Source organism: Haliaeetus leucocephalus, unplaced genomic scaffold (genome assembly GCF_000737465.1).
Source record: "Haliaeetus leucocephalus isolate CR32 unplaced genomic scaffold, Haliaeetus_leucocephalus-4.0 Scaffold751, whole genome shotgun sequence".
NCBI lineage: Eukaryota > Metazoa > Chordata > Aves > Accipitriformes > Accipitridae > Haliaeetus > Haliaeetus leucocephalus.
The window spans coordinates 3,341,942-3,369,612 of NW_010973187.1; the positions used below are offsets into that span (position 1 = coordinate 3,341,942).

The 27,671-nt window shown below is 35.9% G+C and overlaps 1 protein-coding gene across 1 annotated transcript in view; it reads right to left on the reverse strand.

The window, feature by feature from the left end:
* Positions 1 to 27,671, reverse strand: part of TBC1D22A (TBC1 domain family, member 22A) — a 55,324-nt gene that overhangs the window by 16,430 nt on the left and 11,223 nt on the right. The window contains exon 5 of the mRNA XM_010580854.1: positions 3,052 to 3,122. Coding sequence (XP_010579156.1) covers positions 3,052 to 3,122 — 71 coding nt within the window. The remainder of the gene's footprint in view (positions 1 to 3,051; positions 3,123 to 27,671) is intronic.

Consider the following 27,671-nt stretch of genomic DNA (forward strand, 5'->3'; position numbering starts at 1 on the left):
AAGTCTTTTTACCATTATTCAGTTTCAAAGACTGAAGTAATCTTTCAATTGGACATGTCTTGTTTCCTGTTCACTTTACAAATAAGGTTTTATTTTTAAAAGTTGGAAAGGCTTGCAACATATCATCAGGGAATAAACTGGTGAAGAGTTTAATCTGTTTACACATTAATTTCCTCCAAAGGCTTTTGCAACCATATCTTTAGTTTTGCTATTCATAAGAGAAGTGAGCCTGAATAGTTCTGCAAGCTGTTTAGGTACAGTATACCTAACATTTTTGCTGTATTTTAAAATAAATTATGTAATTTTTTTATATATTGTTACCAGTAGACATGCATAACATCAACAGCCCCTGAGCATTATATTGATTTTCATATACTTTCCCTTTGAAAAACTGTATTCATCAAACACATGTTAACATTATTAACCTTCTACGTAATAAATATCTCAACTGTTCAATTTTTTAAATCATATTTTAAAACTTCCAACTTCAATGCTGATTTTACAAACAGGACAATCACCTTCTGCCTCAGATACTACCAATTGTACTCAGTTCCCCAAATAAGGCATAGTTTGGGATTTTTATGTAAGACTTCTGAATAATTCCAAAACAAAGACATCCAGGCTTTAATTCAGCTCTAAACTATGCTTTGGTTTCTTTGGTTTTCTGGTCTTTTTTTTGGTTTTGCAACTGATCTTTAACCAAAACAGTTTTGCTTTTGTACACTTATCTCCCCAATAGCTCCCAGTGCACCTTATAGCACAAAAGGTTATCACATTACCCCCCCTTACCTGGGACGTACATTACCAGTAGGTAACATGTTTAAACAACTAACATGACTTAAAAATGAATTACCATTAGAAAAAAGCATCATGGAGTTTATAACCACAAATACTCAAAGGACTTTTTATTCCCCACTTTGGAAAGAAGATGAAACAAGCTGCTGCCTTACAGTATAGAAAAGTAATGATCACTAGATGACTCGTCTTTGGGTTTCCAGAATGTATTAATTGAGGACCACTTTGTAAATAAGAAATCATAATAAGAGTTACATAAGAAAAGCTGAAAACTTTCAAAATATTGCTATTTGGTGACAGGGGAAAAAAAAAAAAAAACAACCACCCCCCCCACACACACACAAAAGAACCACACCACGCTTTTTGAAGTATTTTACACTTAAAAAAAAAAATCCACTTAGTTCTTAAAGTAAAAACAAAATAACCCCAAGACAGTTTCTTTGCAGATATATGGCAAGATGGCCAAAGATAACAACTGAACTGGAATGGATCCTGAACTGGAGTGGTTGAAACAAAAGAACAAGGGAACGCCATACTTAGGAATTTCTCCATTCCTGGGAATCTCAGGAATACTAAACTAAAATCAACTTCTGGAATGAAATTGAAGCTCAGGGAAAGCCCATGCTCTTACTTGAAAGTAAGAAAGTGACTGCAGTTAACTTTTGCATAATTCCAATTCTCTAAACCTCAGTGTCAGTCCTCTGATTCAGAACTTAACCTATCCTTATGCTTTAGCTTACTGTGTTTCGAAGTCAAATTTGAGTTAGCCATAATTTTTTTTACTGTGACTGTTTTAAAACAGGCATACTAAACTTCAAGAATAAAAAAAAAAATGCTCTTTTCTTTACCAATATCTCAGACAACAACTTTGGAAACAGAACTACAGTAAATTGTACACTGCATGTTTAATTTTAATTACAGCAGGGTATTTGAATATCCACCATTAAGAAGCTACATCTGCATTTAGCATTAGAAGGAACTAAGCTGCAAATTTAGTAGAACTCATCAGCGAGACTCTTTCAGTCACTGGAAATCAGTCTCAATCTGAAGTAAATACTTCACATTCTCCAATGAATTATTCTATAAAAAGCAAAGCTATTTAAGTCTACTCTCTGAAAAATTCAGTAGTATTAAACTTGTGTGTATAACTCAGAATTTTAAACAGTTCTTAAATGCATGCAGATTTGCTGATAAAGCGTCTCTCATAGCCTCTGGAGAGTAGACAGCACGAGATTTTTGCTTCTTTGTAATACAAACATCTTCACAAGTTCTTCTCCCAACCACAGGAAGAGAAAAAACGGCTAAAATGCACAACCATTTGCCATTGCAAGTATTATACTGGAAAAGATTTACATGAAAAATACTCCTATGAGGAATACATTGTATTTCTGCAGAAGAACCTTTTCCAATACAGTGCAAACACCAAGATTAATAAAATCCAGTTCTGTAACAGCAAACCCAGTGAATCCCAGATTCCCACAAGCTTGTCTCTGATGCCCGACTGAAACACCTCCGTGTGCTGTTCCATGGTATTTCAGTCAACCTACTCCCAAGCTACTGCCGTTGCAAAATCCTCTGACCACCAGGCAAAGTTCAGAGACCTCAGCCAGCCAAAAATTCACACTACAAAAAAGTGATGAGCTTTATAATTAGCTTGTCTGCCTGAACTGACTCACAGGTCTGACATCAGGAGAGCCAATGCCACAAGATAACTGACCACAGTGGTTCAGATTTGTTCATCTTAAACCACTATAGAAAAATCAGCCAAAAAAACTATAAGATCCTATCACAGTTTTTCCTCTGTACAGCATTAATCCTTTCTTGTAGTTACTTTAACGTGAAGGCAAAGTGAAGCCTTTCACAGGACGCTGATAGGCTTCATTTCTTCTACTGTGTGCCTATTTTCAAGAAAACTGTAAGAATGTACTTGTCTTTGAACTCTCCACCATTCCATCAAAATTGGTTGAAAGAGCCCACTGTTATCACATAAGCCTTTCTTTCACAGAAAGCCAGGCTGAAAAATAAAGATATACAGCTGACATGATTTACCACTACTTCTCATTCCCCTCCTTTCAGTCTGACAAATGAATCTTGAAATAGAGCAAAAGAACAGAACTTTCACTACAATTCAGCAACAAGACACAATGTTCTCAAGTATCACTGACAGTTTACAACTCAAGCAAACTTATTTGCAATGCTTGAAAAAAACTATTACTACTAAATGCAAAGGAAGAAGAAGAAAAAAATACAACTTACTGAAAGAAGTTTCCATGCAATTGGACGAACCCGTTTGGGAATGCCAGACCAACTCAATTTCCGTAATTCTTCTATTAAAAGAGAAGTATTTTGTGAGAACTAAGGAAACTACTATCAATTAATATACACAGATATATTCAAATTAGCATAGTTGTTTACAATAATGATCATGTCTATAAGAAGAAAAGTCCAATGAAATCAGAATTATATGGCAATTCTAATGAATTAATAAAATACTGGATAATTACTACCCATAGGGATACCTATGATAACAGGTCCTGAGCGTGATAAGGTAACTTTCTGGAGTATTTCTCAGCATTACTTTTTAGTATACATGCCTTATGCTCATATGTAAGAGATACTCAAGTCTTATTGTATAATATGCTTACACAGATCCTAATTAAAAATGAGATATGCAGTTACAGAAACAGAACGATACTTCATGTCTGAATGCTGGAATTAAATCCCATGCTGTATTCTCATTCTTCGTGTTGTACTCCTTGTCAGATACCATACCCAGCTAAACTGATCTGTGGGACTTCATATATTTTTTGTGAAAACTGTTTATCATGTGGAAAAAAATTAAAGAAAAATCATGGAAATTATAATGACAAAAATGCTTAACAGCATCCCTAAGAAACAATATTTTTATATCTACTTGTAGCTCTTTCTCTTTCTTTATCTTCTTGCTGTGAGTAGAAAATATAGATTAGAAGTGCACAAATTCAAATTATCAACCTGCTAAAGAATACAGAACAACAAAATTCTACATTTTACTTTGTATATACTTATTCCAATTAATAATATATATATTTGAATTAACTCCAGTGAATTTGGTCCCTATCATATGCATATATTTTCCAAATTCTACACTTCGACAAAGCCTTTAAAAACATTCTGTCTACCTACCCACCCCAAGAAAATGAAACATAGAAGAAAGTAATTAGAATAAGAACTTTCTGAGTGGATATCACAACTGACGGACTTTAGCCATTTATAGATGCATATTCTCTTTATTTTTTTGTTAAGACAAGGACTCCTATTAGCAACATCTGTCTTCATTCTCCCACCCCCACCCTCCTTCTACAACTCTAAAAGAAATGTGCATCTATAATATCAAAAAATACAAATTATCATGTTAGGTGTGGTATGTTATCATAGCGCAAATGATTTCTAGACACATTCACAACTATTTTTAACCAGGAAAGAAAACATAGTCCACTGAAACCAGTACATTATTTACAAAATATATAATATATTCCAAGAAAAAGGAATCTGATTTTAAAAGTGTATCAATGCTAAATAGTTAATGAAAAAAAAGTATTTCTTAATTAGGAATTAAAGTTTCTCAAAGAAGCATCAACTAAAGCAAACAAAAAGCTCCAGTAACCTGGATTTTGCAGTATGAAGTTACCTGATCATTAAGATGCCCTATTTTTACTTTAGATACATGCTAGAAGAAATGATACTTGTAAAATCCATTTTGTCTTAAAACGAGGTGACAGCATCAAAATGAAGTGAAATAAGTCATGGCAAAAAAAAAAAATTCTAGCTGAATGAATTCATACTACCATCTCTTTTTCTTACAGAAAATACAGAGAGAGGAAAATTGGCAGGAGGCAGAAATGAAAGACTGCAATGGTCATAGGTAGATGAGTGGTTTTACGGTGGTCACTTCAAACCAATCATGACTATTCCAAACAGACATGGGCTTACCAACAATTGTTCAAGTAAGAAAAGCTTTACAGTACTGCATTCAACAAGTTATGTTTTCCTTCTCACTTTGAGCAGCAGCCTCAGCCAAGACAATAGTGGCTGCAGAGAGATCTCACTTGGAACACTGAGGCTACATCACCAAAATCCAAGCAAAACAGTGACGAGATGCTGCATTAGAATCAAACCAGAGCAGAAACCCAGAAAAAGCAGAGAAAAAAAACAGATATTAAGAAACAAGATGCTAAAAGCCTATCATATGAAACTGAATGTGTCTATCACAAGTCTTGAATCAGTCTAAAGAAAAAGGTTGACTTTCTTACAACATCAATGAAACTGTCTTTCATCTACAAGCTTTAAAATACTATTGTATTTGACAAAAATAAGTTTCATTAATAGCAGGTTTTCTTTTTTACATTTCAAACCCTTGAAAAAGCCAAACCACACTGACACATAGGAAAAACTGGAAAAAAAAATCTCCTAACATGTTTTTGACTTAAAGTCATGGTTTGTTTGTAGTTTTCTTTTTAAATGAACCCATTTATATCTTTCCTATAGAAAAAATACAAGGACATCAAGGTGACACTTGTTAAAGCAAGAGTACATAAATAAGTCAAAGTTATTTTCTATCAGTACAATTTATATTTAGACAAGTATTACTGTGTAAGTGTACCAAAACAGCAGAATACCTAACCATTTAGGAATATCATATTAACATGACTGAAGATAAATTCAGTCATATACTTTGGGCAGCCCAAAGACTAGAATACCAAATACTAAAGGAAAAAGTACAAGAACACACCCAATACGAACTGACTTATTTGATTTCCAGCAAACAAGATTCCTCAGCCTTGTATTTCCTTTTACTTGTAGCCTATCCATGTCTTTAACAGTAAGATTAAATATAATACAGAGTTAATAACTACACTCACTGTAACTGACTACATTTTATTTTCTTTCTTATTTACAGTCCATCCCTATCCCACATGCTGATCATTTACCACAAGTATTCTTTGCGCAAAAATCGTAATGACAGTTCTTCCCCTCCCTCTTTACTAATTGGCATAGGCGAATTATTGCCTGCTCTTTAATCTGGAAAAAAAACCCATACACTATCAGACAGAAATAAATTTAAGCTCATTTTACCAGTCCTAGCTCCAAAACAAAAAACACAAGAGAGCTTCGGTCAGGGAAGCCCAAACTGGCAGACTGAGAGGCACTTTAGGTTCAGAGAAGATCTAGATATGGCAAGGCACTGAACTCTTTTTACTTCCCCTTCTCCAAGCACAGAGGTACCTCAGAAGGAGCACCTACTGAGATACATACAAAATAGTAGTTACAATGATGAAGTTCACTGTTATACCAAGGTTCCTTGATAGCAGCATGACTACAAAACCAAAAGAAAACCTTCATCGCTTACAACACTAATCTCCTAACCTCTACTTCCTACTTACAGATCACTCCTGAGTCCCATTTATACATTTCACCCTCTTCTCCAGACTTCCTTTTTCCTTATATTCCTCCTTTGTGGCCCTCATCCCTACATATTTCAGCTGTATCCTTCCTCAAATCATCAACTGAAATTCCAGACCTGTCTTCATTGCTAGCCAATAGAATTCACTGTATAGTTAAGAAAACCTTAAATTATTAACTAAAAACTGGTACCATCTTTAAAACAGAACTGTAGCTTAAAAAAATAAAATCTAAATAATTATTTAAAATATTTTCAAAGGAACCTGGTTTTTGTTCATCTCAGAATAATCCCAGAGATTGATGCTTTCTTACTTATACCAAACTATAATGATAAATTTAACTACAACTTTCTGCATCACGGATGTTTTAAAATTAACATGTAAGAATGTGCATTAGAAAGGAAAAAAATTACATAAAGTCCAAACCTTCATTACTATTCTATAACCTAAAGCCTGTAACAACAATTCCCATCAGAAAAATAAAATTCTATTCAGTTTCACAAAGACAAGCTACTGTAGAGGATCAGTATATCACCAAACTACATTTAAATACACCAGAATTATTAAAGACAAGATAGATGTTTTAATGCGATTATTCTTGCGGTCATGTTACCTCCCTAAGATTGGGCTATTTTCTGTTGCTAACTTACAAACACAAGAATGCTGATAGGGCTTCTAAAAATGAAGTCTAGACAGCAAATTTTGCAGATTTTTTTTCATATGGTCTCCTTATTTCAAAGTTAACTTTGAACACAGTTGTCCTGCTATAAAAACTTCTCACAAGAAAATTTTACCTTTAAGTTTTTGTTGGAAGAACGCTTTTTGTCTTAAGTATCAAGTTAATTCTAACCCCAAGTTAATTCTAAATTAAATTTTAACTTAGGCAATTTTGCTGTCATGAACTATAGTCAGTCTGTTTACCCAATAACTTTTTTAAAAGTTCAAATTTGTTTGCATTTGTAAACATGATTATTCCTATTATATTATTTTTAAAAGATTTATCCCACTGTAGGAAAGTATTTTATCTTATGAAGCAAGTAGACATCATATGTAATGTTATAGTAGTTTTCTTTCTATAATATAAAATCCACGTGTTTTTAACCATCAGCTTGAAAGTTACTGAATAGAACTATTGTTTCCATTACTTCTCTCTGTATTATAAATCAAAACAAGAATTTTTTTTGTCTCACTTCACAACTTACTATAGAAATATATTATTCTTCCACAGCTTTTTGAGATATATATGAAGGGTATACAGTATATCAAGAGCAGGAAAAGCTGTTTTAATATATTAGAGTCTAAGCAAAATATAAGCAGCAGCAGCATATGCTTTCAAAAACATTAAGCAGCTCACAGTACTTCTGCACACTAAATATGCACGAATGGAGGAAGCATGAAATCATGCTTATACACATAACTCGAAGGAATTTGGTGGTATCCCAATAAATTCCTCCCTTATTCTTCATCTCAAGGAGTTGATAGGCACTGGAAGAATACAGAATGACTATCAGTAGCATTAGAAAAGTATGATACTACTAGAGTTTAGTGTGAACCAAAGTCTCAAAGAAACAATGAAAGCAGAACTTGTACAGACTATAAACACTGATTAAAAGAAAGGGTGAAGCTTAAATTTAACTACGTATCACAGGCTGGCACAACAAGTATACTTCATCATGAGTATGCTGTCACTGTAAACACAAGGGATTCAATGGGAAAGAGATGTAATAAGCAACTGAAATTCTCTGGTATTTAGTAAGTGACTGCTGAATTTCACTGAGGCTAAATAGGAAATGGCACCCAGGATTATCCATTCATGATAAAAACCTAGGCTTGGGCACAGAGATGCATTAAGTGCAATGGCAGAGAGACTGGCTGCTGATACACTGAGAACAGAAAACAAAAAGCAGTTCTAAAGTCAAAGAGCTATGGGATGTCATGAACAATAGATTGTAATGGATTCTGAAGAAAGCCCAAGAATACACATGACAAAAAAAAACATGCAAACAGCTCTGCCACAACACACAGCAAGGCTCGAATACAGCACACAGCTGGACAGAAACAGGCTTCATTAAGGAGACTTTCAAAGAAAAGCAGGAAGATGGACACTACTGAAGTGAAAACCAAGAAATAGAATTTTATTTTTTTTATTTTAATTTTTTACATCAGGAAAAGATGAAAAACAGTCTGCTGCTTCAAAGCAGAACAAAAGCCTGAGTACGTTACTATTTGGAATGGGCTTTTTGGCTCTCAGGAATTTGTTCTTTATGGTGATAGCTTTGAGACTAGTTTTTCAGGATGGGGAGAGGGGAGATGGTGAGCAGCAGAACAAAGGACACAGGAATTCCTGAACAGAGAAATTACTATGTTATTGTGGCATTAAGTGATCATCTTCAGAAGATCTTGACACTTGGCCTTAAATAGACATTTATCCAAGAAGTTCAAGTTAAAACAAAATCTTTGCATTCCAAAGAACGTAAACAGCCAACTTCATAATAGATGTCTGAGATCAAGAACAGTGTTGCAATTAAAAGGCATGTTTATGCTACAGTTTTAGGTCACAGCAACTTTAGCAATTTTTCCAAAGCAACCAGAAGATGGATCCATTAATCTGATTTACACGCAATTCCAATTTTCTAGTCTACAAAAGCAGACAAGATACTATTCTAATACTACAAGTTCTCAAGAGACTGTCAAAAGCAAGAACTACCACCCAGTCTAATACTATGGGCAGTGAATGACCAGAGCCACCATCATGTTATGGAGTAGTGCCTCCACAGCAGGCCTGGAAGAAGCACTAAGCCAGTGATAACAGGATTCTTGATCCACCCGCCCAGGTGTCCCCTTGCCAGCCAAGGAAGTCCTTCTCCCCTCGGTCTTCCTGGCAGCTGAAGCAGGTTTGACTCGTATTGTATGGTCTTAACAGGTTTCGTTTATTGTCAGACTCCAGCTGCAATGATCAAGCACGAGCTGCCCAACAGGTACCCCCGGACAGCACCTGGTCAGATACCTTACCATTTTTCCCATTACTTAATCTTTTTCCACCACCCTTCCACCTCCTTTTCTCTGCCCTAAATTAACCATCAACTCCAATTATTTCTTCCCTTAGTGATCCCAGTTTTGCTACAGCTATAGCCAAATTTGGTATTTCTGAAATGATTACCTAGGCACTGTTGGTCTTGTAACACTGCACATTCCAAAGTGGCCACAGTGCTCCCCTCCATGCAATGGCACTGTTTGGATATTTCTCACACAATTCCCCCTTTACTACTTGTGAAATCCAGGCATCCCATAGGGTGCCATCTAAAACTTCTGTCAGCTTCTCACACTGTTGTTTATTATGTTCAGCAATTTCTCACATCGCCTCCAGTAGCTCTCCACACCCTAGGCAGTTAGCTCAGCCTCCAAGCAGGGCAGTCAGCAGCTCAGACATTTGCCTGCAGTCCTAATGCATCTGCAACAAGTTTCAGTTTCACCCATGTTTCGATGTCAAGTAAATCCACAAACTACCAAGTGCTAAATCATAAGTAACTGTATCACCGGTTATATTGTTCTAAAACCCAAAAAGTCAGGAATCAGTCAGAACAAGTAAAGGCAAAGTAAGCATGTAATATGAACAACACTAGAAAAATGGTATTTTGTATAGTTCATGAATAAATAAAGAGATAATATCTGCCTTAACTAAACACATCTACAAATTATATATGTATTTCTCCTCCACCACAGAACATGATTATAAGCTCCAGTGTTGATTTAATAACAAAGAAGGCCCCGAGACTTCAAATACAAGTGATCTCCAACTGTGCATCATACTGCTGCACTAGTCCTTATGCAGTATTGATGAACAAGCATGCTTTACCTGATCTGATCTGTTTGTGTCACTAGTAGTCTGGCTGAAAGGAAACAGATCTTATTCATCAGTTTACTACTTCCTTACACAATCATTTTGCTAAAGCTTCGAGTTTTGGCTACTGTTACACACAATCACACCATTTACAAACTATGTAATAAGCATAGTATATGCAGAAAATAGAAAATAAGTTGCAACTCAGAAACTACTTTTATTACTTTGAAGTAACATCAACTGCTCATTCTGAACTGTATACCCCATTGAAATCTCTCTAATCTTTCACCTTACTGTTTTTTTTTCCTCCTCCCTTAACCCAAACAGGAATCAATGCACAAACATGGGTGCTAACCTCTAAAAACAACCCATGTAAAGAGAAGGGGAAAAAAACAAAAACCAAAACCACAACAAACAAACAAGCAAGCATAAAACAAGATGCAAATCTACTGTCAGAATTGGAAATGTGGAGCATATGATTAAATCAGTGACAAATCATCCAGGACAAAAATTCTACTTACTCTTAAGTAACTCATTTAAGGCCAAAGATAGGAACTATACAAAGAAATTGGAATATAGCTTATTCTAGTAAAACTTCCTGTCCTGTGATGCAGCTGAGCTTTCCTACTATGTTCAGGACCAAGCAAAGACAGTTTTCACAAAGAGAATTTAAATTATGACACTATTTCAAATGAAACTTCTGCTTCTAGGCTAAATATAAACAACTACTTGTAGGACTTACTGAACTAAGGAGTCATTCTTTGATAATTGAAGAGAAAGGAGGAATAATGTTTTATTTCAGCAAGTTTCAAGAGAAATCAGTTTTCATTCCTGACACTATCCTGCAATGAACATACATTTCCTTTAATTAGGGATAGCTTTGGCTGTCATGTAATTCCAAACAATAACATACATATCCTATGGCACTGGGTTTCAAAGGGCTGCTCTTTCTAGAAGAAAATCTCAGCACTGGACAGGGAAGTAAAAACGTACACCGAGGACAAAACATCTTTGGTTTACAACATAACACTTATTTGAAACAGATCTTCTGACTAATTCTCCATAATGTAGGATTTGGGAGTGAATATGTCCCTACATTCTTCCATGCTGAACACAAATTATACAATTATTTACGTTCTTCTGCCAGAGCCTTATCCTCTCTGGTGTGCTTTTTACACCTGGATTGCCTGCTGGGCCTGCAGAATCTTTGGCAATTTTCCTTCTCTCAACATATTTGAGAAAAAGCATTTAACACTAGTTTTTATGCCTTTTGCAAGTTGTTTCTCAAACTCTCTTTTAGAAATGCTTCCATGCATTTACCCTGACAGGATTTATATTCTGTTCTACTCTCCTTATTTGACACAGAACTTTACCTTTTGGATTGTATTTAATAACTTTCTATTGTATTTGATAACCTCTTCTACTCTGTTGTCATGTCATACAGGATCCTTCTCAACTTTCTCAAGGCTTTTCTTTCTGTTTTTGCTTTCATAAGTGGTATGGTAATCACTTTCAGTACAGAAAATGTTAGATATACAGATGATTGCACATCTGAGAGTTAAGTCAATTTCATCACAAACCATTAGCCCTGGGTATGTGAAAACTCCATTTCTGCACCAACACGGACTCCTGCCCTACATCACAGTCCTCCAAAATTCCAGGATCTCAGACTACTCTAAAAATCATATAAAATTCTGGTCCTAACTTTTCACTGCAGTGAGCTTAACTAGCATTTTGCCAGTGACAAACAGCACACATTACAACTGAAAGAGGCTATGCAAGAATTCATATCAGGTGTAGTAGCAAGCTTTCATGATTATCACCCCAGCTGGACACTTACTCCAGGTGGGTTCTCACCAGAGCAGAGTAGAGGGGCAGAATCACCTCCCTCAACCTGCTGGCCAGGCTTCCTTTGATGCAGGCGAGGATATTGTTGGCCTTTTGGGCTGAGAACACACATTGCTGGCTCATGTCCAGCTTTTCATCCACCAGTACCCCCAAGTCCTTCTTGGCAGGGCTACTCTCAATCCACTCATCCCCCAGCCTGTATTGATACCATGGGTTGCGCCCCAACCCAGGTGCAGGACCTTGCACTTGGACTGGTTGAACCTCATGAGGTTCACATGGGCTCACTTCTCAAGCTTGTCCAAGTCCCTCTGGATGGCATCCCATCCGTCAGGCATGTCAACCACACCACTCAGCTTGGTGTGGCCTGCAAACTTGCTCAGGGTGCACTCGATCACACCATCTATGTCATTGGTGAAGTTATTAAACAGTACTGGTCCCAATACAGACTGTTGAGGAACACCACTTGCCTCTGATCTAGAGACTCAATGTCCAGATGGAGATGTGACCATCCAACCAATTCCTCATCCCCCGAACAGTCCATCCATCAAATCCATATCCCCCAATTTAGAGAAGGATGTTGCAGGGGACCATGTCAAAGGCCATACAGAAGTCCAGATAGATGACATCTGTAGCTCTTCCCTTGTCCACTGACATAGTCACTCTGTCACAGAAGGCCACTAGGTTAGTCAGGTAAGACTTGCCCTTGGTGAAGCCATGCTGTCTGTCTCAAATCACCTCCCTGTCCTCCAAGTGCCTTAGTAGAGCTTCTAGGAGGATCTGTTCCATGATATTCCCAGGCACAGAAGTGAGGCTGACAGGTCAGTAGTTCCCAAGGTCCTCCTTTCTATGCTTTTTGACAATGGGTGCAATGTTTCCCTTTTTCCAGTCACCAGGGACTTCACCTGATTGCCATGACTTTTCAAATACCATGGACAGTGGCTTGGCAACTACATCGGCCAATTTCCTCAGGACTCTGGGTTGAGTACCTCAGCCTTCTCCTTGTCCATTGTTACCAGTTTGCCAGGCGTGTTCATCAGGGGCATACGCTTTCTTTGACCTTCCTTTTCTGGCTGACGTACCTGTAGAAGCCCTTCTTATTACTCTTTGCATTCCTTGCCAAATTCAGCTCCAGCCGTGCCTTGGCCTTCCTGACCCCATCCCTGCACAACCAGGCAACATCCCTATACTCTTACCAGGATACCTGTCCCTGCTTCCAGTGCCTGTGCAAGTTCTAGTCTGTAAGTTGCCACAGTATCACTTTTTTTAATCCAATTTTCATTAGCTTTTCTTTTAAACACCTGGTTCTTCCCTTTTCCTTCCATGTTCCCTACCAAACGTTTAACTTTCTCACCGAGAAGTGCTAAGTACTTTCATATTCTATAGTACCTTGTAACAGAAAATCCACTTAAGGCTGAATTTTCTCCATATAACACATGATAAAAAGACCTTTTTTAAAAAAAGTTCCGTACTGGCCCAATATGTAACACACGGCATGCTTAAGGGAGCAAATAGTTAGAAATGAATTTGTTGAGAGCACAAAAGAGCTACAAAAACATATGAAATGCCTGACAGAGGTCAGATGCTTGACCTAAGAGCAAATAAATCCACAAAGATGTCATGCAAAGAAAAAACTATTTGATTAGACCTCTAAAACCAGTATCTTTCCAAGAAACAGCAGCAAGTGAAACACTTGACAAAACAGTGTTAAGAAAACAGGCATGATATGCTGCTCTTATAAACAGCCTTGACATGATAAGAACCAAGACAAGACATCAGCTCACACAACATCTGATACTGAATCCTTTCTGGCATCCAAGAAAGCAGAATGCCTTGTGTTTATCTGCGCATGCCTGAGTGTCTGGCCTTGAAAGCTGTCACCAGCCCCATGTGGCTCCTGACAGCCACAGAAGCTCCAAACCTGGAACCCATCTCACAGTTTCAAAGAGACTGAATAGTCCTCACCTACATCCACAGATGCTACATCTTCACAGAGAGGAGGGAGAGAGAGAGAGGCTGGAAAAAGAAGCACTACTTGTCTAACTTCTGTCAGCTTTCTATACGGGAAACCTGTTATCTCTTCAACCTGTCCACCAGCAGAAGTTTTCATTTCTTTCCTTTCCTGAAAAATTTTGTCTTTTCCCCCCATCATGTGTGACTATTCCAATGGATTCACAAAACAAAAGGATGAAAGCCAACTAATGGAAAGAGATGCCAAAAATAACTTGCTAAGATGAAGCAGGTAAATTGAAAGACAGAAAGTCCAATGATGCAGCTGGAGCTGTATGCATACCAAAATACTGTAGCTGTTTGACTCTTATAGTTAGCCCTTGAAGTCTGATTTCTTTACTTCATTTTAGTATAAAGTTTAGTATAACATCCAAAAAAAGGGAAATTATATTTTACAATATATATTATAGCACTTAGTATAAACCTGGTATATATTACTTGCTGTTAATACACAATGTACAAGCCTTCTCTGATCAACTTCCAACAACCGAAAGTGTAACTAGGGCCTTTCTCTCCTCATTAACACCTAAGCACTCTACTCCTATTCCAGGTCATCTTTAGGAAGGAAGACCAGTAGAATAGAAAAGAACCATCAAAAAAAACTTTGTCTATACACCAAAGGCAGAAAAAGCATCCAATGGTCAAAATGAAGAGTCTAAGTGCAGAATTTATTTAATTTCTGAAACATATTTACTCAATTATTGTTAATAATTAAGGCAAAGGATGAATACAAAATCCAATTTACTTGATCTTACTGCTTTGAGGGGAACATTCCTACAGCACCTATCCAAATGCAACTATAATTGGGGAAAACAGAAGAATTTTTGCTATCTACTGATCTCTACATTGATTTCTATAATTGTTTACACAACAGTAGGAATGGCTAATATTTTACACCAACTAGAGCTTGAATTCTAGTTTTTCTTCCAAAGAAAAGCTCATCTGAACTTCACAGCTTTTTTATCCCATTTTCATTCACAACAGTGTCTTGGCCAAGCTGATACCCCTTCACAATAGTTCTGAAGAAAAGACTTGTGTTAAAGTGCTGTGGGCTTTTTTTTTTTTTATTGGGGGTTTTTGGTTTTGTTTTGGTGCTTGTTTGGTTTGGGTTTTTTTTAATATTCAAAGCATTTCTATACCCGTGATGTCATGGGCATGCCTTTTTCCCCATATTAGTCCTTGGCTACTAAAGTGTTCTCAATTTTGTTTCTAATAAAGCTAAACATCAAAGACTGAAATTAGGGGCAAATACAGAACAAATCTAAAGCTACCACATTTCTGCTGTGTAGTGTACAAATAGACTCCAACTACACAGTAAGTTTATTCATTTTTATGCAGATAATGCAGCAGTATAGAAGTACAGGCATGAAGGTCTCAACCTTGGAAATTGCTGTCTTATAAAAACCTATTTTATTTTATATGTCTACCCATAGTTTGCAACACTTCAAATTAAGGCATCAGAAGAAATCCATCCTCAACCAAGACTTTGAGTACTAAGGAAACGTACTTGTGCTTATATTTGAAACTTGTCCTCTATTTAATATCTAATTAACCATTAAACTATTTGTCATTGGTTGAAATGTTACATTCTCCCTAGTCAAAGCATAATTCCAATTTATTGTCATTATACTAACTCCCTCCCCGTGTAGATCTCCCAAGGCGTTAGACGTCCTAGTTATGAGCTGGAGAACATGCTCCCCAGAACAGGATTTCTACAAAGGAGTTTTAATGCCACCTACAAATCAGACACACATTTTCAATCAAGATAGTACTGCAAAAAAATCCTTGCTTCAAAATGATTAACGTTTTCTTAAAATTCAAGAACAATTATTTTCAAAATGAGCAGTTGTAAAACATTCTTATCAGAGACATGATCACTTGTTAAAAATGCGAGCACAGAATTAAGTTTAAGCAACTGATTCAGAGCCGAAATTAGCCAGATCCAAAACCAGTATTTGTAAAACCTTGTCTATAAACTCTGTCCCAGATTGAAAGGATACTTTCTGAAGCAACACTTTGAACCCCAGTTGCTACTCTTTCAGTTGTCTCATTATTTTACATAATTCTGTGAGCAATAAGTATCAAAATATTTATAAAACCCCATAGATTTTAGACCAAAAATATTTCCATTTGGTAGCACTAGCTAACTGTCACTTCTGCTTAGAACACAGCATTTATTTTTTGCAGAAACATTGTTGGGTTAGGATATCTTATTATGAAGGGATAATGTGGTATGGAAATGCTTCAAATTTATATAATTTATTTACTTTTGGAAAAACTTGTTATATCTGGTTTACTACCACACATTCAGATGTACATTTCTCTCTCTGAAGGAGAAAAAGTTGAAAGCAATTATTCTAAAAGAAATCTTAGGACAGTATCCTTTTACTGCAGTAGATTTAAAGATTCTTCATATTGCATAAATACTTCATGGGGTATTCTACAAAGAAAACATGCCATTAATTTACCAGCTTTCTAACCCCATAAGCTATTACTAGAGCTATTGCCCATTACACCTAAAACACACAAGGGGAAACAACCAAGTCTACAAGTATTTTTCTTGGAACTACAAGCTCATCATTCTATCAGTTACAAATAAATAAAAAATGAGTCAAGAAATATTAAAGGAGTTCAAAATTTCTCTGTATGCATTATTCATTTTTGATACAGCTGTTATTTCATTGAGATTACTGTAAACAGCTACATGAAGTGATGGCCTGCATGAAGAACCCCACAATCAATATGATAAACTAGATTTACATGTTTTATGTTCCTATAACATAAATTCCTTGGATAATTTAACTATACAAAGCTGGAAAATTCTTTCAAGAGCACAGATGCACAGAACTGCAGCTCCCCCAACAGCATGTTATAATACAGGCAGTACATATAGAAAATAGCTTTAATAGAGGGCTTGTTATTACTATGGCAACCAGAGCAACTGGTTTCCAAAATGCATAATAGCTCTGTTAGGTACTTCATTAAATTTTTTTTAAGCAAACACTGCCCTTAATCTTCTCAATGGAACAATGAGTTCTTCTGAATGCATGCAGAAGACAGGAAATAAAGTCCAATCCAATGTTGTAAATACAGGGTAAGATCTTTTTCAGGACCTTTGCGAGAAAAGAGCAGGAAAGTACATCTTGTCCGCTATGTCACATAGAAAGTTGGAGAAGCAGAAGTAGATGAGGTTGGTGTTAGAAGGTATGAGAAAGCAAGTGAACAGAAAACTAGGAAAACTAAGGCAAAAGGAAGATTAATAAAACTGCTAAGAAAGAATTGCAACAATTGAAGCCAGCAATGTAAATTATGAAAATAAGTAATAGAGAACAACTATGCCAGCAGAAGATTTTAAACGGCATTATAGTTTTTCATAGTTCTCCTCCAACGTTCAATTTCTGTGCACCATCAACTCTTTTTATTTTTACATTAAAGCCATTCAAACAGTCTCTGACAAACTTTCTAAGTAGAACTAAGGTATCTCTCTATACAGAAATAGAGAAAATAGGAAATACCACTTACAGTACCAGTTAATTAAAGGAGACAATTTTGCCACTTATTTAGAAATAACAGACAGTATTTATTTCTCCTGTTTGGGGAGAAGATGGAATTTTGCAGTCTGTTGACCAATCACAAGAAAGATCTAGTTTTTAAGTGAACAGCCAAGTAATAATTATTTACTTTTGGACAGTGTCAGCTATATTCCATCCCCCCAAACTTTTTTTTTTTTTTGAATAGTCATATGCATTTAGAACACATAATCAAGGCATAAATTTACTTATTACAATAGTAAAGCTTCATGTTATTAAGAAAAGACTCCTCCAAAACAGACTTTATAAAAAAAAAAAACCAAACAAAAAAACCCACTGTTGCAATATCTACACTGAAAAATGCAATCTGACACTGGTACTTCATAGTGAAACTATAATAGAAGAAAGGCACAACTAAAATAACAAGGATTAATAGATACACGTCTAGATTACCGAGCCACAAAATTCATGCAATTATTCACAAGAGCTAGTACTAGAGAGCTTCCCCCATTAACAAAAAAAAAAAAAACAGGTCTACCTACAATGTCCATTTATTTACCACATAAGAAAAGCAAAGACTTCCTTTCTTTTTATAATTTCCCTCAATACCTTTGAGTTAGGAGGAAAGCTGCTGATAAACTCCATAATGTATGAAATAAAGAAGATCCTGATCCGGCAAAGAATTTCACATGGAATACACCTAACGAGCTCCAGTTCTACTCTTGGATCACTTCCTCCATATGCATTCAAATTTGAGCTTGGTAAAGTCAAATAAAAAAGCAGGCAATCTTGCAAAATGAATTGACTTGGTCATCCAAAATTGTTTACAGATTGCCTTTCAACTACTGAATTTGGCTCTTTCTGTTCATATTAACATAGTGCACTCCATGCCACTTTCAGGCATCTGGTATTTTAGTATTTCCTGCCTCTAAGGAGAGCTAGTGTCTGCCTATCAACTCAAAGTGAGAAGACTACTAGGACAGTAGTGGATTCCTCCTGTTTCACAGATTTAGAAAAACAGGTAACAAGCCTGAATTTCAGTTCGTGGTCAAGCACTATAGGAGATGGAGAAGCTGAACTTACCTCACAGTTCACAAAAAATGAAAAATTGCTAATATGTACCATGAGAAATCCTTTTACTCTCATTTTAATTGTCAGCATTAACCAAGAACAAACACCTAGCTGTCAAAGAACCTTATCTATACCTAAACTGGAAATAGTATTTCCAATACAATCATTGGAGTTAAGATTCGATTAAAACAAAAATAGCTACATTTTTTTAAAACATTCAAGACAGGTTTTAAAAGCTTTTCCCTAATTTCCCATCTCTATTACATCAAATTCCTGTAAAAGGTTAGCCCATAACCTCTAATCCACGTAAGGTTTTCTCAGGTAACTGCGAACATGCACTACATCTCCAGCGTAGTTGTCCATTATGGCTAAGACACAGGTGAGGGCATATATAACCAATAATCAGTATCAGGAAGGCAGCAGTGAAACATGCTCCATTGTGATTACTTTCCCAGGCAATAACTGCTTTACATATATTTTTATATCTATCTTCCAGTTCTGGACTTCTTGCTAATGAAGTAACTAACTATAACTTACATTTCTATTTTTTTTTAGCAGTGAAAGAGATGGTGGCAAGAAAACATACAGGATGAATTACACTTCCTTGAGCCTTGGTAAACTGACTTATAAGCAGAATGTACCACTCATTACAAGATGTAAATTGCTAATCTTGATATTCAAAAGCTTCAGGGCCCACAAAAAGTTCAAAGTTCTCAAAAGCCTTGTTAGTACCATTCCCCTAAGTTCCTCCCCTGCTGTGTCATCTGCACAATGCTGTGGGAAGCAGGCAAGGCTGCTCCCTCAGAGAGTCTGTGACTACCACAAGCAACACTGAACTTCTCACCCAAGTCTCTTTTACTATGATAATGCAATTTCACATAGTGCCTGTGTAAGTTCAGCTTTCATGATGCTATCCGGAAAGAAAGGGAGACAGCACGCTGAAGAAAAATAATTTAAAAAAAAAAACCAACACACAAACACAAAAAAAAAATACTTCATCATATAGTAACTTTCTTTCTCCCAGCTCATCCAGAGTAAAACATCCCTCCGAATCATTTTGTCCACCACATGGCTCAGGCTTAAATATGATTTCTGAACACCTGATCACCAATCAATACAATGAGAAGTATATGATCTCCTAAAAACTCAGCTAAAAGTTAAACTGACATGAGAAAACTTTTAATTAATGAATTTTGCAATTTGTAGTAGAATGCTGTCTAATTACCTTTTTTTTTTTTTCCAATGATCAGTTAGTGGTAACTACCAAGGTAATCTTGTGTGTACACAGGAATTTGTATGATAATTCTGGGATTTTTTTATTTTTAAACAGTAACCCCTTCGCATCAGCTGAACTTATGGTCCCACTGCAATGCTCTACATCCAAACCCATTTGGAAACAGAATTAGTACAGAACTCCACTCTTGCTGAAAGGAACCTACTGCCATGAGTATAACATGGGAGTTTTAAAGACTGTGCTAAGAGCACACTTCTTTTTGAGTGGTGTTCAGATCAACGGTTTTAACCTAGAATGCTCTCTGTGAAATTCAGCACAAAAAGAAACAGTTTTACTCTCTGTGCCATGCTGCTGCAATTGATATTAACAAAAATCAGATAAGAGATCCTCGATTTATAGGCAAGTATTTCCTGAAAGAAGTCCAGAACCTTAGAACTAGGGCTCTTCTGCGGAGTCCACAATGTCCCATATCTGTTCATTAATTGAGTCATAGCTGAATACCAAAGCTCCTGACAAAAAAAAAAAAAAAAAAAAAAAAAAAAAGATTTAGGGTACAGGCTCCTTTTTGAGAACTGAGAAAAGGGGAAGACTATTGTTAATAGGATCGGCAAGCTGTTCAGTCTTAGGTTTGGGTTTTCCCCCCCCCAGTAAAAACTTAATTCAATGATAGGTAGTGTTTAGAACATGGAACAGGAAGGAGTCTTTGCTCAAGTCAAAATTAACAAATCCTTGCTAAAAGAAAACAATGCAAATCTACATTTTTTTCCTACTTGAAAGTATTGATTCCAGCTACAATTCTTCTGTAAGGCCTTTAATACAGTCCCCCACAACATTCTTCCCACTAAATTAGAGACATACGAGTTTGATGGGTGGACTGTTAGATGGGTAAGGAATTGGCTGAATGGCCATGTCCAAAGAATTACAGTCAAGGGTTCAATTCTGAGTGCAAATCAGTAACAAGTGGTGTCCATCAAGGGTCCACACTGGGACCAATACTATTTAATATCTTCATCAATTAAATGGACAACAGGATCGAGTGCACCCTCAGCAAATTTCAGATGACACCAAGCCAAGTGGTGCAATTGATTCACTAGAGGGAAGGGATGGCATCCAGAGGGACCTTGATAGGCTTGAGGAGTGCACGCAGGCAAACCTCATGAAGTTCAACATGGCCAGGTGTAAAGTCCTGCACCTGGGTTGGGGCAATCACGAGTATCAGCACAGGTTGGGGGATGAGTGGATTGACAGCAGTCCTAAATTACTAAATTAATTGTTTTAACTGGTATTTTGAATGCTAGGAAATAGGGGTGTAAAAGCAGAACCGTAAAAAAAAAACCACAAAACACTGAAAACCTGAGATCAGAGAAGGTACAGAAAACAGAGGAAAAATTGGAAGAAAATAAAAAGTTCATTAAAAAAAAGTTTAAAGACTGATCCAATACAGAGCAAACCAGTTAAAAATGCCAACGTTTATGTAATGCAATGATTGCTATGTCAGTCAAATATCTTTACAAAAGAAGATAAATACATCCACAGGAGACAAACTACGCAAAATCCTCTCAAAATTGTTTCAAGAACCGATCACCACCTAGTTACAATTAAAAATAATAAATTAATACCTTTAAATTGAAATATCCCACTAAAACAGTAATCAGAATAAACGCTCATTATGATCTGAAACCACAAGTTATGAGACCAAGCCATAGAAAATAGGAAGACAAAATACTAATTCTGCAAAAAAGCAACTAATATACGGAATCATTTATGGATATTTTGCACTGATTTCTTTCATAAGACTTTTTTTTAATTAAAAAAAAAAGAAGTTCCAAAGCCTACTGGTAGAGTACTGACCTTTTTTTATTAGTCTTGTTTATTAGTTGAAAAGGCAAGCATGTTTTGCAGATTAGGTAACTAGAACAGAACAGGAATCAGAGAGGACACCTTTTGGTGATAATAGTTTGAAAAGATAGATATGACTATTAGCATGTCACATGAAGCAGCAGTAGGACATGTTCGCTTTATACTGTATCTCAACGAACTGCAAGAAGAATAAGCACTAATGTGATCAATTCCAGATAATTCAAAACTGCAGGGGGCAATAAAATTCAAATTTATATGGATGGACTAGGAACATAGAGAGAAATCACTATGCAGTTCAGTGCAGATAAATTAATGAAGCTGGGAACAAAATTAATCACATTCATTTCAATTAATACATTTTATAAAGTTATTGAAAATTTTCCATAACATCAGTTTGGCAAACAGTTTTAAAGGACATAACAGATTGCTGTTACAGACTACTGTGTTTATGAACCATAAATAAAAAACAATTACTATGTTTAATCAGATTTAATATAGATCTAGAATGTATAAACAACTGTAAGCACAAATAGGAAAATCCTACTTTTCAAGCTGCTGCAACAATACGGGTGACCACTGTGATGAGAAAAAAAGACACATCTAATAAGTTTTCTTTCTAAGTTTCATTGCTGGAGAACCACCCTAGAATTCTTTTATTATAGTACACAGAGGCAACCAGTTACTGTTATGAGATAATCTGAGATTACACAATTTGTAATCCTGTAAAATTATGGAATTAATTTTTGCTATCAGATTAATCAAAGGCTCAGCTATTCTTTATATGTTCTGTGAAGACTTCACAACATTATCTACTACTTCTGTAGCAAAGGACTGGCTAAGGAGAGAGCACCCCACTCAGCGGCTTGTAGTGCTCTCTGCAAAGGTTTTCTTTTTAGAGATTTTGTTAGAATGAGTAAGAGAAATAGGTGAGTTTTAAAGAAGTGCAATGAAACAGAGCTTTTGAAGGTGAATATAGGATACAGCAATGTAAGTAAATTTAAGATAGGAATGCTTTACCATTTCCATGGGTGCTCTTATAAGGGCATTCTATTATTTTTACCAAGGTAGTATGCTAAAACTTCAATATGTTACATTGTTCAACTTGGAATAAGTTGTGACTAAGTAGAAAAAAAAGTCACCTTAACACGCAGAACAACTTTACATCTTAAGAAATGAGCTGTTTCGTCTTTGAAAATTTTGATAACATGCTATGTTGCATAACAGTAGCGTTACAATGTTATGAAGCTTTCTTAAATCAAGAGAACACAGTATACCAAGCTTACTGTTGGTTGTTGTTTGATTTAAACATACATGTTTCTGACATCCAATTACATATTCATTAGCTACATGTGTGTAAAAAAGCAGAAAATTAGTTGAAGATAAAGAGGGAGTTCAGGAAGTGCTTTAATAGGCTATTCTTTAAATTGATATTACAAAACCCATCATATATCTGCTATGCTGAGGTTACAACTTGTTTGTTGTTATAAGTCAGTCTGATTTTATCAACAGTTTGCTTACATTGCGTATGCATAGTAAACGGCTCCCTAAGACGTACAAGGCTACTTAAAAACACAAGTCTAACAAATTTAATAGAATTAAACTTAAATTGGACACCAGACAGACATAACAGCACTGTCCCTCTCAAATATGTAAACAGTGGTCTGTTGATAAAAAGAGATATTTCTTCCCAGAGACACTCCCTATGCTGCTTTGTTAAAGTCCCATCCCCTCGCCACCTCTTAAAGCAACCAACTGTTTGCAGAAGATTCTACAAGCACACAGTCCATCTTCATTCAGTAACGCAAGGTCCATTACGAGGAAAGACAAGGCCTGAAATGAAGTAAATCTACATCAAATTGACTGCAAGGCAAGCATAAGCACAGGTTGATTGCACAAAACAACTAGCATAAATTGTTCTCGCTGAATAACCTGGCGTGCAGTAACAGGAGTAGGGGGCTATGCAGACACATAAGCCCTACAGTCTACTCTGCAGTTGTCTACTAAACACAGCTGTACTGCCTTCTCCAGTTCTATCCTGCTTCCTCAATTTGCACCCAGTATACCTCAATATGATCTAACTGACAGCAGTCAGACCTCAAGTCCCTCTCCAACCAAAACTGTTTCTGACAACAGGCTCCTACTAGCCCACATTTCTTGCCATAACATGGTTCAGCTTGTTTAGCAGCTTTCATTCTCCAATTTTAACTTTCTGAGATTATCTCCCCATTCTTTGTGTTATATGACTGCTTGAAGGTATATTGTCAGGGCCCTTGAATACTTCTCTTCTACAGCACACATCATATACCTAGAAGTAACATTTCTATAGGAACTGAGGGTTTTTCTCATATAACTACTCTTGACATCCAACTCACATTATGCTTTCCCCATTTATATTAGAGGTAATAACAGCATAGCAACAGTCAAATAAAAAGTGCCAAATGGAAATAAGGCATACTATTTGCATCTGTTTATCATGCAAACAACAAAAATGCCTGCAGGACAGAGAAGTAAAGCGTGTTTAGGAAGGCTTAAGGGAAGACTCAGAACAACTACAAGGGCAATTACAAATTACAAGAGCGAGTTTATTAGTTCAGCTCTACAAAATATTAAAAACGAGTTAAGGGCACTTTTGAGCCATGGAAATAACCATTATTTATGAATAAAGAGCCTAAATAACCTAAAAGTATTATTTCTTTTATATTCTGAGAATACTAGGGTGGGGTTTTTTTCTTCCTTTCCTAGTTCATGTTCTTAGATTGTGCCTCACTCTAATAACTAATTGTGTGTATAAGCATCTGCTGGATAAAACTGAACACAGAAACTTTGAAAGTGACTCTGTCATGATTTAGTTATGTAATATTTACCAGTGTATTCATATCCGAATAGCAGTCTATACCTGGTATATTATTTTGCTCAGTGTATAATTTGATGGGGTTGATAGAAATATGTGGGTTCTACAACTTCACAGTATTCAACCTATGGACCAAACCCAAGTCCAAAATCTATTAGTGGACTTCAATGGCTAAAATAATCTTCACTTACAAATTTATATGCATAATCCATCTTTTTGAGAGTTTTCTTGTGAAAGGACACACTCTTTCACAACCTCTAGTTGATATACAAGACTAACATTGCATTTTACACTGCCTTTATGGGATAATGATTATTCAAGTGTGACTGAAAGGATTTCAAGGTCATTTGTATTAATTTGTGTTCTTAGTCTATGTTGATTTCTTACATTATGATAAAAGAGAAGCCTCGAGTTGAAAATGCGCATGACATTGTTTCAGTTCCACAGATTAACTTATTTTCATATTGCTTTGAAAGGATTCATCGCATAATCTCTTTCACCAATATGCAAAACTATATCAAGAAAACAAAGTCAACAGAAATACTTTACTTCCAAGTTACTACTACTTCCAAGCAAAACCAACACTATTAGATGAAGAAATGAACAGAAATATTTGCTAAAATGTCTCCAAGACAACTACTCACTAATTCAACTCATCGTGACAAACAAAACCCAACTATCTGTGGATCTAACACAATACAAAGACCCACACATACCACAACATCACACATACATACACACAAAGAGAATGAGCCAGCTGCAACAGAATAGCTACCTGTAACTTCATTACTCATTACAAATCTTAGCTTGGAGCCTGTAACATAGTTCTACCTTAGTCCATTTACAGTATTGCTCTGAAGAAAAAAAAAAACCAAAACAAACCACCACACACAACCCACAACAGTTTGCCAGGCTACTACTGCCATTATAAATCAAGAATCCTTTTTAAACATAGAATTCATTGTAACAGGGAGCTAAGCCAAACATCTCCCAAAAATGCATAAATACATGCACACACCAGATTCTGATGAACTGTACATGTGGTCATATGCATATACATGTTTGCATATGTATATATGCATACACACCCTTCCCCTACTATATACATATAATGTAGTCCAAGCTCTACCATCACATATGGCCTACTACCAACAGCTTCATGATCATCAAGAGTTTGCGTGTCATCAATAAAGAGTTCATTTCTTTCACTAAGAAATATCTATAAATAATACACGATTTATTAGGAAATGCTACTGGATACATCCCAGGTACAGAAGTCAAAAAGTTTGTAACAAAAAATCAAAACTGGACTTCTAATTCACACAACTTCAAATTCTGTACTCATCACAGTTTGTACAGCAAGAGAAAGGACAAGCTTCCTATAAAAACACATAGAAAAGGCATTATTTAGTGATATCTACAAGAAAGAATATTGAGAGCTTATTAGATATTTTTCACATTTTAATAATATCAAGAGCAATATATTCAAATTTCATATTCCTATGTATATTTCTGTGTAAGATTTAGAAAGTTCGATAAGGAAAAAACCAAACAGTTTTTTTAAGTAACATTGACTAAATTCTCGTCACAGTCAGGGTGACTGCACTCCTGATAAATGTGGAAATTATCTTTTACTCCCTTCCAAAATTTCTTACTCAAACCCATAAATTGCATCTACTGGGAAAGTATTCTTATCTAATTAGACAGCAAAAGTGAAATGCATAGGTTTAAATTAAACTTTGTCTTCCCTCTGACTTTATAACCTTATGTAACAAAGATTTCTACTGTTACAGCATTCTTAAAAGTTATGAGTTTTCATGTCTGTCACAATCACATAGCTCATAACATCTGTTGGATCAAAGGGAGAAAAATCAAGCTTACATCAAATATGTAATTTGTTTTGACACCTCAGAGTTTATTCACAGTTGCATTTTCTAAAAACGTCCTATAACTCACTGAAGTGTTAAGTTTCATCTAGCTAGTATTGTTTCTGTAGTTCTACTTTGCTAGCATATAGCACAATAAGACACAGCGCAGAAAGAAAAAAAAAGCCAGAACTTGGACTACATTATATTGAAGAAGTCTCACAACAGCTACAAGGCAGGAAAGCATCAATTCAAGAACTGCAAACATGCAGTTTCTACTTCCTTCCGTAAGGGTTTCCTGTAGATATCTTCCAGAATGGTTTAACTAAAAGTCATTTTATCAATTATTGACATAAACTCCTACTTCTAAGTAACCAGCCAAGTTCTCCAAATGTAGTGTACTATTTCTACTCGCTCCAGATTTTCACTCAGGATACAAAGCCATTTGATTCTGTGATACCCTCTCAGCACTTGTATTTACTATTCAGCAGTTACAATCCAGGGCACAAAGGGAACAGTCAAGTTATCTGACAATATATTTGTTTTCACATTAACATGTCAGCATTCACAGATGAGACATGGAACTACTGTATCAGTCTGTGAACATGAGTTCACTGAGTAGACAAGCAGTAATACTTTCACGTCTCATCATTTTTCACATTCATATTTCTAAGCATGAGAATCATTCTTGTACTGCACGCTGTTTCACTATCAGGCATTAACACTAAGCACAGCTAATTATACTTTGGTTTTTCTCCAGAGATTAGTCCAGTAGGAAGAAATAAGATGAGAAAGAAAAGAACAAGAAGCCATCTAACACCTTAAGTATTAGTAGGGTGTACGCAAACTGCATATTACAAGCATGAATACTACAAGCATTCAGTTTTATTCTTTCTTTTGCAAAATCAGCTCTAAATGTTGAAAAGATTAGATCCTAACCAAACCATCAGGCAGAACAGTACAACAAACAGGAAAATTTTATAGTTAAAGAATAATTTAGTGCAATTCATAGCTCCTATAAGAAATACTCACCAAGATCTGTATTGGGGCCAGCAAGTAGCTGCTTAAATTTGTCTAATCGGGATGCTTCTCTTTCAGTTAATGCAGGAGTAACTGAGGTATTATAGTCTGCCATTCCACTCACCAAGGGAGGTGTGGAAGTTTGTGGCAGGGACTGTGATCTCTGCATGGAAGAATTTTCACTAGCATTATCTGAAGGGAAAAAGAAGCGTAACAGTTAGCCTCAGCTAGTGCGAAGGCTACTAACAACTTGAATTTAATTTGTAAATTTAAAACAGAATTATGTTTTGGAGAAATGTAAACTCAAG